Source organism: Lepisosteus oculatus, chromosome 8, assembly GCF_040954835.1.
Source record: "Lepisosteus oculatus isolate fLepOcu1 chromosome 8, fLepOcu1.hap2, whole genome shotgun sequence".
Classification (NCBI taxonomy): Eukaryota; Metazoa; Chordata; class Actinopteri; order Semionotiformes; family Lepisosteidae; genus Lepisosteus; species Lepisosteus oculatus.
In genome coordinates, this window is record NC_090703.1 from 42771968 (window position 1) to 42789436 (window position 17469).

The 17469-nt window shown below is 34.7% G+C and overlaps 1 protein-coding gene across 5 annotated transcripts in view; it reads right to left on the bottom strand.

Moving 5' to 3' along the window:
- Nucleotides 1-17469, bottom strand: part of arhgef9a (Cdc42 guanine nucleotide exchange factor (GEF) 9a) — a 145412-nt gene that overhangs the window by 97416 nt on the left and 30527 nt on the right. For 4 of the 5 annotated variants that reach the window (XM_069193471.1, XM_069193470.1, XM_069193472.1 and 1 more), the window contains exon 6: nucleotides 16968-17003. The exons of the other annotated variant lie outside the window; for it this stretch is intronic. In XM_069193471.1, coding sequence (XP_069049572.1) covers nucleotides 16968-17003 — 36 coding nt within the window. The remainder of the gene's footprint in view (nucleotides 1-16967; nucleotides 17004-17469) is intronic. 5 annotated transcript variants of the gene reach the window in all.

The following is a 17469-nucleotide window of genomic DNA, read 5'->3' on the forward strand; positions in this document are numbered from 1 at the left end:
GAATCTGTATACATAAAGTATAATTAAACAGATAGCCAATGTGAGCTGAAAACATAACTCTTATTGTCATCTTCCTTATGTTATTGCTGGTTACAATCAAAACTCACAAGCTTATAAAAGTTGTAAAAGTGCATTAATAATTCAATAAAAAGATTTTAAACTGACCTAAGTGTTATTTTCAAACATTAATTACTAGTAACCAAGGGGCATGAGAAGGATAAAAAAAACTTACAAATCAATATACCATACAGGAACAGATTCTAAAAAAGAAAAAATCCACTTTATTCCAATATACTGAAGCTTTTACCACACCAGCATAATGAGATGGGATGCATTAAGTTCTTTTTATCTTTGCCTCCTTATTCATCATGAAAATAGGAGCATTGTCGTTTTCTACATTATTGTGTTTTCACTGGAAATGTTGCTAAGTTACGGAGATGTGATACCCACTAACTGTTAAATAAGTCAGGAAAGCAATGCTGGCACCAGATCTGTTTTGGCTACACTGTTGTTTATCACAAAATGTGCTTGAGCATATTGCAAGAGAACTACGAGTAATATCATAATGCTCTTGGTGAAAGTCACATCAAAACATTGTTTTCTCGAAGACTGTATACATTGTTAGAAGTTCCTGAGACAGTTTTAAAAGGTTTAATCATTTTAGAGATGCTGGACAATTTCAATTTCAAAGACAATTTCTGGTTTTACTAAGGGAAAAAACAAACACAAGCTAAAGCAAGTACCATCATTTATCCAGAAATTATTTCTGAAGCCTGCTGCACTAATTGGTTTAATTTTACTGGCATTTGAAGTGCTAGAAAAAAAAAACAGCATACACTTAACACCAAGTGTATACAGTATTCTGTGCCTGATTTTAAGTCACCATCTTGTGTTAAACAGAACTTGACAACAGGGAAAAGAAGAGCTTGGAAAATGACTGCATGTTTGAAAAGAAACACATGCAGTACAGGAGGGCAATCCATTTGGCACTTTGTTTTTTCATTACCCGAATATTTAAAAAATAGCTCTATGCAAACAAAGACCATAAATATTTGGATGGGTAAAACAAAAAGTAATTGTGGCCAGAAGATTTTACTTCTACAGCTTTTGAGTTGGTACGACTAGAGCCTTTCAAGGTGAACAGGTGAATCCCTCGATTAAGAATGTAGATATGTTTAGCTTTAAATATAATAGCACTAAAATAATAGCTTCCTCAATTTAAACAAAAGTAAATATGGGAAATTTCCTTTCAGTATAATAATCAGGCTGACAGCTAAATCCCAAACAAACCAAGTGGTTAATTAAACAGAGAATGTATTTTTAGATCACACTGTGGACATGCACACCTTTAGGTAAAATATGATATAAGCTGCTATTAGTGTCCTTAAAGCAGACATTTCTCATTACTTAATTATAATTCTTTATTTTCAGGATATTTACACTGAAAATAAAAACAGGATATTTCTCTCTGAAATAACGGGCAGTTATTGGATATGATCAAGATATTTCTACAGTAACCAAAATAACCAGACTAAGAAGGTAAGGCAGCTCTTGTCTAGAAACATTAAGATTTTTATTGCCAAAGATTATTTGATGTAATTTTCAATGTACATGCTTCATTTGCATTCTTCTGAACCACCTGTCACTATTGCTCTGCTCATGAAAAGCAAAGAAATAATAATTTAACATGTATGAACTGTTTTATTAAATTGATTGTAGCCTTTTAAATTACTCTGATGATTCTATTAGTTTATGGGGCATTATATGTATAATGTATTATTATTTATTCCACCGTCGTCTTAGTTTTTTTTAAATTGAAAGCAGATGAACAGTTTAAAACAAATGAAACCTCATTCCAGAAACATCACATTTGTCTTTTAGTATTTTTCCCTCTCTGAAAAATAGAGTAGGTGTGACTTTTCAGCACTTTTAGATTTTAAATGTTTTTTTTTCCAAATTACAGTTATCAATCTTTTTTACCATATGACCTGATTTTTTCAATATACTGATCGGTCAATAGGGCAAATCAGCAAAAGCACCATTCACATGATCTATTAGAACAAATTAAAAAGTTCATTAAAATGCCTTCGGTCATGAATCGTTTTGCCTTTTACTGCCATGCTTGACTGGTTCACACAGCTGGCATTTTTTAATATATTGGATGGGTAACAGTTGTCTTATTAGGGCAGATAACGTTTTATGCATCACCGTCTTTTTTATTGAGCTCTGTGACTGTAAGAGAAAATCTTGACAGACTGAGGTATGAGCACTTGATTTATTATCCCACTTTCACTCTAGTTCTTACTATTAAGCTGTTGTAGAAGTGAAAATTAAATGTCCTTATAAAGAAAGAAGAGGAAGGCAAATGCGTATCCCCTTATTTATATACATATATAAACTGTGGCTTTTTTACTGGATTGAAACACAGATTTCTCAATAACAATGCTGGAGAACAACAGGAAAGCATCACCAAAACAATAAAATATATCACAAAGCCACTTCCCTTCCTGAGAGGTAACAAACACTCATTTTCATACCTATGCATATTTCATTACCACCCTTAAAAATGAAGACACAAAGTAGCGTCCATCGAACCATTTTCTATAAGCTTCTTCTTTAGAGTTAGGAGTTGTGGGGGAGCCAAAGCCTATCCCAGCAAGCAACGGGGTGCACCCTGGATGGGACGCCAGTCCATAACAGGGCACACATACATACACACAGACATGCACACTCATGCCAAGGCCTGTTTACCCAGAAGCCAGTTAACCTACTAGTATGTCTTTGGACTGCAGAGCATCTGAAAGAAACCCATGCAAATACAGGGAGAACATACAAACTCCAAACAGATAGAGCCCCAAGACAGGAACTGAACCCAGGGCCCCAGTACTGCAAGGCAGCAAAGTCAACCACTGTGCCACCATGCCACCCTAAACTGATAAAAGCAAGGTAAAAACAGGTTGCATGTTTTTTTTACTATAGCTCTAAATGACAAAATCGGTGATAAATATATAAACAAATAAAAGCTTAAGTATGTAATATAATTATTGTCAAAAATGGGATATAGAACTATCTATAAACAAGCCATTCTTTCTGTGTTCTTATGTAATAAGTAATATTGTTCCTTGAATATGTTTTTTAAGTGAGGTGAAGGCTGAATCCACATTCGGGCAACACCATTTCACTAGTCAAAATACATGAGGTACATCTTTATACCAGTAGCATTACACAACACAGGAGTCATTTATGGCTATGCCTTAAGCAGGGTGTCCGTTTTAATGTATTTTGTTGAACAGTGAGGGACTGAATTGCTTCAGGTGAGAAAATGTACTATACAAAGGGGAAACTTTACCCTTCAAGGTTACAACAGCGTGGTATTATTTTATAGTGAACCATTATTTTTTTAAACAGTGTATAATTCCACATGGTTAAACAATCCTTTTGTGACTGAATTACCAATGGTTTAATCTTAAGGGTTAAATAATCCTTCAGTTATTTCAAAGAACTGAGCTATAACTAAAGGCTCATGTTCAGCAAATACAGCCTAAAATATCATACAATCCATCAATTCATCCATTTTATAACCACTTTATCCAGCATAGAGAAGCCAAAGCCTCACCAGGCAAGCAACGAGCACAAGACAGGATACACCTTGCAGAGGGCACCCATTCCATTTCCAGGGTACACATAGACAAACACACTCACACCACGGCCAATTTTACAGATGTCAATTAACCTACAAGCATTTCTTCTTTGAGCACGTGGAGGACCCCCGCAAACACCAGGAGAATATCAAATATCACAGGTAGTACTCCAGGAATTGGCCTCAGTGCTGCAAGACAGCGAAAGTAACCACTCTGCCACAGTGTCACCTCAAATATCATACCATTCAAACAAAAAATGGCATTAATAACAACTCTGATAGAGAAAACATTTTGAAATACTTTTCATAAAAGGTTAACAGTTCAGAGAGCACAAAGTAGTTTTATATATGGGCTTTGAAAATGTCTTATTGTAGTCTTTAGTATTATTGCATTCCCATATAAGTCTGTTTTACCACAACTTATAATCGATAACTGTTTAGAAAATTTTCCCTCCCCTAATACTGTAGACACAGATCTACAGTATTACTATATAGTGTGAGAGTTTCTATTTAGGACATTCCACACAGATGTTTTGTCTACGTTGTTTTGTCTAAGAAAATACACCCTACCTTCACTTGTGAGATGTACTCAATATCCATAGTTTGATATACAGTATGATGGCCTTTAATGCTACTATGCATTTCCCTGACATCCCTAAAACAGTTTGGATATGTGAACAATAAATGTATAGTTACATAGTAAACATGCCATATGTTGTGCTATAATTTTTTTTTGGTTTTAGGTCAAAGAAAAAAAATCAGGCCCTCTTCTGATCAAAAATCAGTTGGATGCATTTAAAGATTACACAAAAAAGGAAAACTATATCATTAAGGATGCTTAAGTAGCACAGCATATTTTCTTTCAGCAGTCACAAACAGAAAAAAATAGAAGTGTGATCCAATCGGTGAATATATTTCACCTTCCACGTGGAGTTGTTCAATATCATTTTTAGATTTTGGCCAAAAAATCTGGTATCATGTAATGAATGTTGATGCTGCTGCTTATAATGATGATGATAATTATTATTATTATTATTATTATTATTATTATTATTATTATTATTATTATTATTATTAACTGACACAAGGACATTAAAGCTCAGTTTTGGAAATGTGGTAAACCCCTGTGCAGTTAGGCAGAAAATATATTCCCTGTAGCATGCTGCAGTTGGTGACTGCAGATTCACAGTCCACGCAACAGAGTATTTTTAGATTTTCTCTGCTTCTGAAGATGAGAGGAACCAGCTGCTTGCATCAGCACCGTGCAGAATATTGCCTCCATTATTAAAACCAGGAATAACTTGTTTTGTGTGTCCAAAGATCTTCTGTTCTCAGGTATATTCAAAATTTATTTTACTGTGGTTGAATTGCAGCACATAGAATCTAAAAGCCCACCTGTTTACACTGAACTGTGAAAGATGTTTTATGACAACTGATCTGAAAATCCCTCACTTTACATACAAACATTCATTTTTTTCTGAATACATGTAATAGTGCATCCATCATTATGCTTTTACAGAATTTACCACATTACACCATTACAATATATTAAATAATATCATTGCATATCAGACATGTCTATAAGGTACTTCCATTTATGATACAACTAAACAGTTACTGCATTTGTGATGCAGACCATAAGTAATGAGAAGAGGACAGGCTTACAATATATCCACTATGACATAACACAGGCACTGCAGAAGGAAACTGTGAGGGATTTATAAGTTTAGTACAAGATATATAATTGGATCATAAATAATAATGCCCTAAGAAAAATGCAAAAAGAAAAATGAATACCTGTGACACGTGAAAGACACATTATTATGGAAATCTGAGAATGTCCTTCACTTTTCTTTAAAGTTCCAATATAATCAAATTTACAAAACTAGAAATGTTCGCTTTTAAATCCTGCAAAATGATGTAAATACTTTACAGAATACTTTAACTTAAAAACAGTAACATACAGCATATACTTTTGGTTTCTATAGATAACATATATATTCTTTATATAAACTACAGCTATAATTTATAAGCTGTTTTATAAGTTATCTTTAATTGTAATTTATGTAAATACAGACCAACAAAGACACTGACAATCAGATTGTTGATGTTTTCAGACCATAGTTTAATCTACTTAAAAAGATGGATGGTAACTCACTATCCAAAAATTAACATTTTTGTAAACACATTCCCTTAGTGTAGTGATTTTTTATTCTATTTAAAGATATCTGCATAGTAAAAGTATACCATGTGAAAACCAAAAAGGCTAAACAGCCCATGTTTTTCTTTTCTGAAATGCAGCGTATGATTCATGCATACTGCCACCTTTAAAAAAACTGTCAGTTACTTCACATTTCATGCACAACACACACTTCTATCCAATAGGACAACCTTTATTTATTGGCAGACTAATATAAGAATTTTATTATTCTAGCAGCAATGAAATGATTGAGTAAACACAAGGAATCAACTGGCAAAAGGTAAAGGCTGATTACACATACTGTACTATGGAGGGTGACAAACAAGTTACATGCCAGAAAAAATATGAGAAAGCAATATATTTGGAAACAAAACTATTCTATTAAAACAGAGCAAATACTATTGGTTTTAATATTAATTTGTTGTAATTTAAAGCCTCTCAGTATATTATCAAAATATTAAAGGCATTGTGTAATTGTGAAAAGGTTTTCTACATGAATACATTCAGTTATTATTTTTTATTTATTTTATGTACAATTTGGAATCGGCAATTATTGATTCAAGCTGAACCAGCACTGCTATGTGGACTGAACCCACTCTCCCAGACTGTGTTCTTCATTTTGCAATGCCCTTCAAGAGCACACATATTGGAAGCACTGTCCAGCTGAACAAGTGGACACCCATACTCAGACCCTCCCGGCCAAGATTCAGTGTATAAAAGAAAAACTATGGATTCCCATCTAACTACAATTCATCCAACCCCAGCAGCTAACGGTCGATTCTGTGCTTCACCTAGAACTCCCAGCTATTGCTGGGATATAAATGATGAATTCAAATTGAAGACTTTAGTCTGGCACTACAAATGTGGGCTTTTACCAAAGAAGCTACTCCAGAGCTTTAAAAAGTTGGCAGCTTTGACTCTGAGTGACTTAAATATGGTCTAATATACTGTGGCCCGCAAAATTGTAACCAAAGTTTACAGTTTATTCTGTAGTTTATTCTACTTTATTTATGTGTCCTACTTTGTCTGTGAAAAATAATTTTGAAATAGCTGTTCTGAAAAAATCACAGTTATTCTTCGAAATCTAAAAATCAGAGTATATATCGCTCCAATGTTTGTAAAAAATGGAAATAAAAAATGTTTTTCTAATAGCACACTTTCTGGTGTCTGTCATGTGAGATTAAGAGACCCTGAGGTCAGGCAGAGGGTAGCTTCTATAGATGACAAAGTACCAACCAAACTGACTGCCACCATAAAATTAAAGCAATTTATTTTGCTTTAAATACCTTTCAGAAAATATATTAAATTAGATTTTTAAAGACTGGATATTATAAGCATATATATTGTTCAACTAAAAGTGTACTGTGGCAAATCAAGATTATTAAGGAATGCAGATTCAGAAATGTTTTTTGCCCTTTCACATATGTTACAAATGATACTCCAGCTCCACAGTAAAAAAAACTTTATCTTGTAAAACTATAATTAGGGTAGATTTTATGTTTCTTTTGCAGTTCTATACGATTACAAACAGTAACCAAATTATCACAACAGAATACTGATATACTTAAATGTAAAAATAATATAATTTGTACAACTTACACACTCTTTAACATGAGTAAGCAGTGAATGGCAAACTGTCCTGAATATCTTATTTTTTAGTTTATAGGGTTTTATTATATTTTTTTAAAGTTAGGTTTCAAAGACTGAAATAGATAGCATTAGCACCTAACTGTTAACTTGCAGCAATGGCACAAGTACAATCAAATTTGGTCACTAGAGAGACCATTAATACTACGACAAACATCTAATGTATAGTGAATAAAATCCAGGGTCTGTAAAAGGAAGGAGGGATGCAAGTAACTAGTTGCCCTCAAGGTTATAATACAGACCACTGCACTCCAAAACAGTGTTATAATAAGGCTAAAGGAAGGTACTGTAAATAAATCCAGTGAAGTAACCTTAAAGTACAGGCACATTCACATAATTCCACACAAGACTTGCACTGCAGTAATAACCAGAATATGCTGGAACTGCTCCCGTTTTCTATACATTAGTTTTTACACAATGGAAAACAAAGACCTTTGTCAGAGGACTGTCCAGAAAAATCAAGTTACAATCCTTTTCCTAAGTATGCAGATTTAATTAGGCCATTTGCAGTGTTCCAGCTTATCATTTTTTCTGGATGTTTAGATCAGGTTGAAAAAGTAAATAACATCGAGGGCTTTAAAAGAAGTATAGTTAATGCTCTTAAGGCACACAAAGACCTTTAAGACAGGTGACGTACTATTTAATTTAAAATGGAGGCATCAATCTAATCACCACTGGGAGGTAGCAGACCAGTTATTATTCACTTCACTATTGAAATCTGGAGGTTATGGATAATTCGTGTTTGAAAACAAGTGAATTGTTTATCTAGTTCTTACTCAACTGGATTTACTTTGAAATATGATCTATTGTGCAAAACATTAGACTACTACAAATATCCAAAATCTGCATCTTCTATAAAGGCCTCACTCAGAATTTGACATCTACATAATAAAATCTTTTTGGAGAAAACTTTCAAATCGTAAAAGGTCTTCTTTAAAAATGTGTTTCACGGGTGGACAAACAGTTAAATATCCACTATGTTAATGATCTATCATCATCCTACTGCAAATGACAGATCCACCAGTAGAAAACTAAAAAACAGTGTAAGATCATAGGGCATTATATAGTAAATTAGTGTTTGCCACTCAAATATCTCCTTAAACTTCTGCAGTGAATGGTAATGAGTGGTATGCTTTTGTACAACCCAAAAGTTTCTAAAAACTGGGACAGAGGACAAGGTTACTTCGTTTTTTTTAATTGACAAATTCAGGTATCTGGATAATACTAGCTTAAGCAATGAGCTATAAGATAGATAACCATAAATGCATTCAATTATTTTCTGTTTGTTTATTTTTAATTAATTTTGTAAAATGTCTGGATTTTGTTTTTCCACTTTGACATTATTGAGTACTTTGTGTTGATGAGTGGCAACAATTCTCAGTTAAATGCATCATGGTTCCATGCTGTAACACTATAAAATGTAAAAATGTCCAAGGGAGGTGAATACTTTTTAATGGCACTGTAAAACTAAAAAACGGCAATCCTTCCAAGAAGCAGTGGTAATTAATACAAAATTAGTAGTGCTTAAGATAGAAAGCCTTCATCTCTGAATGAGTAGCTTGCATTAAGTTTTAAAGACAGAAATAAAATATGTAGACCAGTATTCTGAGTAGTTGTAAGTAGTTAGAAAAATTGAAGATAACTGTAAAGAGCAATATCTGTGTCTGATATATCCAAAAAATCCAGGATTAAACTGAGTTCTTCAACATTTTATTTAATTTAACCTTGCCACACAATTTATAAACTGGCTTTGCTTTCTGTCTGGGTTGTACATTGAAATTCCACTTACAAATTAAGAAAGCATTCTCAATCATTTGAAAACTTCTAGCATTCAAAACAACTCTTCATCTGCATTTTAAGCCACATATGTTCCTATTTTTTTCCATTGCTGTACAATATCATTAGTATACATAGTTGTGCAATCATAATTGAAACATAGCGTATCTTCTACATTCTAAGTTCAGCAAACATGCCAGTAATTAAAACTGCTTTAAACAAAGCTATGGAAAATCCCTTCACTTTGAAAATACAAAAGTATTAATTTAAATCCCTATTATTTCAAGAGCAGAGTATAAATTTCAAAGAGAATTGCAAAAGTAACTTAAAATGCATGCAACAATATTAGAAGTATATATTTTTAAACTCACATGAAATAAACAGTATCCATCAATGCCAATGTAACTTTGTTGATATATCCCCAAATGTAAAATATCCAGTGCTAAGGCAATTCCCTTATTTATTCCAAGAGATGATCATTTCATATGCATAATATCCCTTTCAGCAGTCATGTTTAAATACATTTATTTCACTAGACATGAATTCTTATTCTTGAAGTTGTTTTCACGGAGCATCTACTTGAAATTCCAATAAGATGATAACATTTTGATTTACTTTGAATTCTTCTGACAGCATGGACAAGGAAGTAGCTATTTAAGTTAAGGGAATTAAGACAGGGTAAAACATGTAACATAACTACAGAGATATCAAAATATTTTTAGGAATTCTTTTTGGTTTGTTTTAATAAGTTACATAACTGCATTAACATGCGGATTGTAGGTGGGGAACAACTAATAAACTGACTGGCAAAAATTAGTCATACAGGCTTAGAGAAAAGCATAACATGAGATAAGAATAAAGCTGTCATCATTTAAAGGCACAGATCTTCACTGTCTTAAGTGTTGAACAATGGACCAAAACAACAACTGGATAGTTCTGACCATTCTCCCAAACAGTAACAATTCGATACACAAGATATTTTTAATGCTCATATCTTCAGGGTATCCCACTGTATTAACTCCTATCTTTTAATATTTGAACTAATATTCATTAATTCTACTTTAATGGTAATGCACTGTTAGCTCTTTGCCCCCTTTGTTTGTTCATATTTAAAGACTTGTTTCTCTGTATGTTATATCTGACCTATCTTTTCAATGACATCACTTTTTCTGCAGCATGAAAGCTTGAGGCAGAGACCCCTAGAAACACTGATGGTCAACACTAATCAATCGGCCATTGGCTTCCTTTTGTTTGCACAAGCTTATTTCCCATGGAGACAGTTGCTTGAGGGAATGTGCAGTCTGGGTACAGCATAGAGAATGATTTTCACCTTAGAACATGTTTGTGTATGCATTTTTCTTTTGCAGGCTGAATTATAAAACCCTCCTGGGTTACATTTATGAATTACTTCAAAATATTTAAGTGCACTTTATTTAGTGTTGCTTTTACCAGGTTTCATGTTTGTTTGGTAACATACAGCTGTAGGGATTTATAGTAGGAATGTAATGTTGTAGGATCCTGAACTATGTAGCAAAAGCAATACTAAAATACTTAAATAGTAGTCACTATAGTCAGACAGACCCATTAGGAGGGTTAAGGATAAAATTCTAATTTTCACTTTAATGACCTTAAGATAATTTAAACTATAAGCAAAAGTGAAGGAAGTATGAAAGGTAGTATTAGTATATACTGCAGACCATCATTATAAATCATCTGACATTAATTAAATAACCACATCATACGCACATTATCAGCCTGGCATAATAATTTTATTCTTAAGTGACTGCTGTGACTATAGAACATACTGTATTAAATTATATGATTGTTATATTATTATACTGCAACACGTATTTTATGAGACAACTGCTCTCTACATTTTTAGGAAATTACTTCAAATAAAGTTTTTGTACCTCTGCGATATTTTCCTTGCTGGGTTTACAACCACCTTAATTGGATCAGAAAGGGCTCATTTGGGGACATTTAGTGTCTTTAATAATTACACTATTATTGCAGCAAAATCAAAAAGCTGGCAAATGAAACAGTATGGTAATACAATACTTTACAAAAATGTTACTGTCACCTTACCAAGTAACTCAATGGAAGATCTAATGATTGTCACATTTAGCAATAAATGCAAAGTATGTTGTGTATTACTGTTATACGGGGGCACAATAGCATATCAGTTACATATCACTATTGAGACCTGGGTTTAATTCCACTCTGAGTCACCTTCAGCATGATGTTTCTCACCTTCTCTGCATGTGTTTTCCAGACCGCTCCAGTTGACATACTGGCTAGGTGAATTGGATCTTTGAATTTTCCCTAATGTACTGTTTCAGTGTCACATAATGGACTGGTGTCCTATTTAGTGTGTAGTACTGACTAGTAGCCTATGGCATGGGGAATTACAAAGGTATTTGCATTGGAACACCACAGTAAGTATTGTACATGGCATTAAACTTTTTTGTACAACATCAATACACAAAAATCACCTCCACTTTTTTTAATTAATTTGTCCAAACCTCTTCCAACATACATATTGATTAAAACAGAAAACTCACAACAACTTAAAGGAGCAGCTGTTGCTGTTCAGTTTGAAGGGAAACCATATGCCAAAAAGAACACTTCACTCTCCCAGGGAATAGTCAATAGTTTGCACTGACTTTAGCTTTCTGCAGATTATTGCCAGTGGTTAGACCAGTCTTTTGGTAACAGTATGTCGTTATAGAAGGGAGGCCAAATATTATTATCACGCCATCATTAGCTCTCCTAGGAAATATGCCATAGTTAGGAATGTACTTCAGTAAATTCATGGAGGTTAGAGAGAACAGGTTATTTGAAAGGATGCCTATGGAAAGAGAAATGGCTAGCTCTCCCAAAATATACCCCATTGTGTTTGTATCTTCCCGATAGTTTAAGGGAATTGGTTTTTCATGGAAGGTGGGTAAAGACATAAGGTTAAACCAAGTAGGGTAACAGCAAACCTGACTGCTGCTCCATCAGGCCATCAGCATTGATTGCTTAGAGGCATCCTTTACCCAACATGATCAGCTGAGCAGGTAATGATTATAGAACAACAGGTTAAAAAAGATTAAGTAAGAAAAGAGACAGAGGGAAGGTAGACCTAAGGGCTGTCCAAGGGCAGTGAGAATGCACAAGGCATAAATCCTTTGGTCATAAAAGAGGCAGTAGCAAAAGATCCTTGTGGTGCATAAGTTAAAGAGAAAACTGTAGCATAACAGTGTGTCTGTCATTCACTGACTGCAAAGGGGGTGCATTCCTGGGAACTGAAGCTGGAATAAGGATAGATCCTGGAAGGCAGCCTCAGGAAAGTAAGCACTGTCTTAGTGTGGGAATACATTTCCCCACAAGGGGAAATGTGGTTATTGATACTCCGAGATGGAGTTATACTGCGAGAAAAGGAAAGGTCAGAGTGAAAGAGATTTGAAGTTTTCCCTCACAACCACATGGAAAGATGAGTGTACGGTCCTAAAGGTAGTATGACTCTATGGAAAACTATGGGTTGTACAGTCTCTTGCAGCAGCAAAAACCAAGGGCCGTGGAACCAAAATCCAGCCAGACATCTGCTAAAACGGCACATACAGTACAACATTTTCATAGCTAGGAAACTGCAAGTTGCAGGTGGTGAGTGACATGTGGAAGGTTGCCATGGCGCTCATGCCTGTACCCTGGTACAGGGAATTATTCTATTAAGAGAATCTTGATTAAAGCCGTAGTTTATATTCTCCAGAATGAGACAATAATGTGTCAGGCAGGTATCTTTATTAAAGGAATATTACACAGTGTTTACTGTATATTGGACTTAGTTACACTTTAGTTAATATCTTACATACTTCTCAGCACTGAAGTCAATAAATATTCCATAAGTATTCCGCGCAGTCCTGCAGATTGCCAGAAAAGCCACAGAATGCAAACTGTGTTTCGTAGTGTTATATTTATACTGCTCCAAAATACCTGACAAGGATTTAAAAGCTCTTTATGAATTCCAACAAAGATAAAAGACTGTTGTTTTTACCTAAAAAGGATCTGCTTCACAGTAATCTAAAAAACAAGGTTCTGAAACTAAATCTTAAATTAAACCGTTGTAGACGTTGGATCAACACCTACAATATAACAGCAATGGGGACATTCAATCCTTGTCACAAATGGTGTTTATAACAGAATTCCAGGAATCCCACAATATACGTTTATATAAACATCAGCTCACCCACATATATACATTTCACACATAGGACTTCCTTTAGTGTATCTCTCTCATATCCCACCTCCTCCTCATCGACGCCCTTGCAGCAAACTCCCTAGCTTGGGGGGGGTGTTGGGGAAGCCTATCCTTCTGATAAGGTACCATTACCTCAGCAAAACAGCTCACGCCAAATACATTATCACATACATTATCCGTAGGCTGTCTCTCTATCACATTCATTAGGATCCTACAAAACCGCTCAACTACATGTTGGTTATGATGCACATTATATCTTTATTACTTCTCTCTACTAGCACAGGTTCCATTAGAAGCAAGTCAGTTCTCAGCTGTCACTCTTGGAGTTTTTTCTCCAAACTTGTTATATTCCAGCCAACTAATATGCTGACAGCCCAAGCACCTTATGTCATAGAATCTCTTTCTGATGCAACTACGGTATGCTGTTACTATGTTCACCATAAATATGTTGGACTGTGACGGTATTCAAAGGAAAATGCATTCTACCTACGCATATCCTAATATGTACACCTAAGACAAACCATAGACTCTAAACACCTTCAGAGCACTAAAGTTGTTTTTTTTTAAGTTTGCTTTAACTAATGAAGTCTTTCAAATAGATTCAGGGCATATACTGTACAATTGACCAGTAAGAAGTGTCTAACATAATTAAAGGACATTAGCAAAGATATTGGCTTGTTGGCAAGAAAACAGCACACATACTTCTGAAACTCAGCTCAGCTGAACACAAACTGAGTTTTTTTTTCCTTACGGTTAGAGAACTTCAAGGTTTAATTCAAATGACAATAATGTACTTGTAAAAATAATAAAGTACTTGTTTGCATGTTTGCGATTCCTTGCATATTTCGGCATAAATTAAAGTACAAGTTAAGAAAACAACAGAAGAGAAAGAACAGAAGAGAAGGTGCATGTAAAAGATTTATAATAAACCAGACTTGCGTCCTAAAGAAAATAAATACATTTTTTTTTCCGAATATGAAGGTCATATTTTAATGTGAACACCCTAATGAGTTTGTGTAATAACCCCCTTCCCTATCAGATTAATTTTGATAATACACTGCTGTGCAAAGTCTTAATTTGACTTTTGATATCCACAGTAAATGTTTTTCTTCTGTATGCTGAAACACAATTCTGTGGTGCTCTTCCACTAAAAACTTTCCTTTTAACCCTAATAATCTGGATTTTCCTGTATAAAAATTAGCTCCACAGCAGCATTACCCCATTGTAGGTTGATTCAATCTCAGAAACTAACCAAGACTGACTGATCACTCTTGGAAAGGGAAACCTTTGAAAATAATAAGGTTGCTATTGCTGCATGTGGAGTTAGTGGTATGTAGAACTTTTCCATCTGGACCAGAATGTCCAAAATCCTGTGGCCTATTATGTAGACTAAAGACACTGTGCTGGAGGAATTGCTATCTTGTGGTTGTGGTTTAACGTGTGGTTTAAATGTAAGATCCCATGGCATTGTTCTTAAGACTTGGAAGATTAATCTTGGTGCCCTACTAAATTTCACTTGTACAATCTGGACATCTAAAGATCCCTCTAAATTCAGTCCAATTGTAGTAACAATGAAACAACTGATGAATATAAAGGAATAGCGTACTTACTGCTTCGGCATATGACAGTAACTACCAAAGGTCAGAGCTGTCACAACCCCCCTCACTTACGAGGAATGAACCACAGTGGCTGCTGCAATGGTGAAGCTGAGGGGAGGGAGGGGTGTTGAAAAGACAAGTGCAGAGCTATGGGCATCTAGCAAGTATTCGCTACTATGTAGCAGTAGTAAAGACTCCTCTAAAACGTCTGTTAAATCACACAATTTGGTGAAGCACAATTCTCACATACTGTACTTTTCCCCAAACGTTCCCATCTGACCTACCCTATATTGAGGTTGTCAAACTTAATGGCTTCTACGCTATTGTGATATACATCCAACATTTATATCACCCTGCAACTCACAACTGGCAACCCTCTGAATCTTGATGGGAAACCTCTTGGGAAAGCTAAGGTTGCTGCTGGAAGAGGTGTTAGTGGGACAAGTAGGGTGTGCCCACACTGTGTCTGTCCTAATGCCGCATTGCCATTAGGGTGATGGGCACAATATATCGTAATACAAAAACTCACTGTCCTTCAGATGAGACATAAAACCAAGATCTCGACTCTCCATTAATAATCCCAGGGTGTTTCTCAAAAAGATTATGGATGTTAATCCTAGTGTCCTGGCCAAAGTTTCCCTTTACCAATCATGGCCTCCTAATGATCCCCATTTCTAACTGCCTTCATTACTTTGTTCTCCTCCCCGCTGATAGCCTATATGTGGTGAGCGTACTGGCACAATCTGCCTAGCTGTCGCATCATCCAGGTGGATGCTACACATTGGTAGTGATTGCAATTTATTAGTGGATAAAGAGAATCTTCTCCTATACATAAAATTCTTTGAGATCATTTGGAATAAAAAAATACATACATTTAATAATTATGAATGTATTATTAGTTTATGAATGGTGAATAACCAATTAAATCAGTGATGAGAAAAACTTGACAATGAGTCATATTTGACCAACTTTGATGATGTCATTGATAATCTGCAAAACTTTATAATGACTCATACATTTTACCAGGAATTGTTGAGATTATGTGTTGTAGATCAATGTGATTATGAATAAAAATATACAGTTGTATACTCTATTTAACTTTATACTCACATAAAATCTCACATTTTCAGATGCATACCTAAAATGATAATAAATCATTTCCATTTGGGAAAATAAAAAAAAATTAAGTTAATACAGTAGCTGCTAAAAAGTTGCAAGCCCTGATAAGTGGGATGTATGACACATATCTGCATATCAAACACATTCAAATGACATTCAGAATCTGAACTACCACATTTCCTCAGCGCCTCCAATATACATTCTTAATTCTAATCAGGTTCTGCTATAATACTCTAAACACAAGTCACACATACACTTAAACATTGCAAGTATGGGATTAAAACTCATGAATACTAAATAACTGCCCCCCCCCCCCCAGCTCAAGAAATGACTGTTATACAAGGGAAAAGGATTCAAGTTTCAAGTTTCATTAACTGTTGAATCGTCTGTTAGGATAAAACAGGGAGCCTGATTAAAAGCAGGCAGGAGATCCTTGCATTGTACTTAATTATCAATAAGGCTACATAGAAGTCCAAATAACTCAGTAAACAATGTAATTATGAAATACAATGGATGAAACTAAAAAAAACTTGCAATTTTGATTTGGAAAACCTTCTAAACCCTTAAACTAATTATTTAGTATTAAATACTACTGTACTAATCCAAATTACATCTATGTACAATATTTGTCAGTTTCACTTAGCAAGCGAAGCTCTTGAAATGGTGCAGCATAAAACGTAACAGAATTAATTGAAATTTGAAGTCCAATAAAAGCACAAGCCAGTTTTTAATAGCACAAAAACATACCAGGAGTCTCAGGATCATCCCGGGATAATGTAGACCCTGCAGAAAAACGTGTAAAAAATAGTATACACCCCAGCTTTCACAAAACAGGGAAAGGAACCTGACAGTAAACACTTAGTTTAGTCAGACAGAAACTAATGAGTAACAATTAAATAAATACAGAGGTTTAATGTAGAAATACCCAGGAAACGGAGCAAAACCAAAAGGGGATCTTTCTTGGACAGAAAGCTCAGAACAGTTAGTATCTGAAACAGAAATACAGTATGACAACAAAACCAACACAGAGGGACTCAGGAAAAGAAAATAAGACAGAGCACTGCCTTACCGACAGCCTCTTAGACACACAATAAAGAAGCATTCTAAAACAAAGGCTGCTGACGAAAACTGTGTGCTTACAAATATGGAAGCAAAGGGTTCTATTTTCCCTCAAAACAATCCAACAGTTTTGAATCTGATGCAAAAGTGTCCTCTGTGCCTAGTCTTCAAAAGATTTCTAATGCCTGAA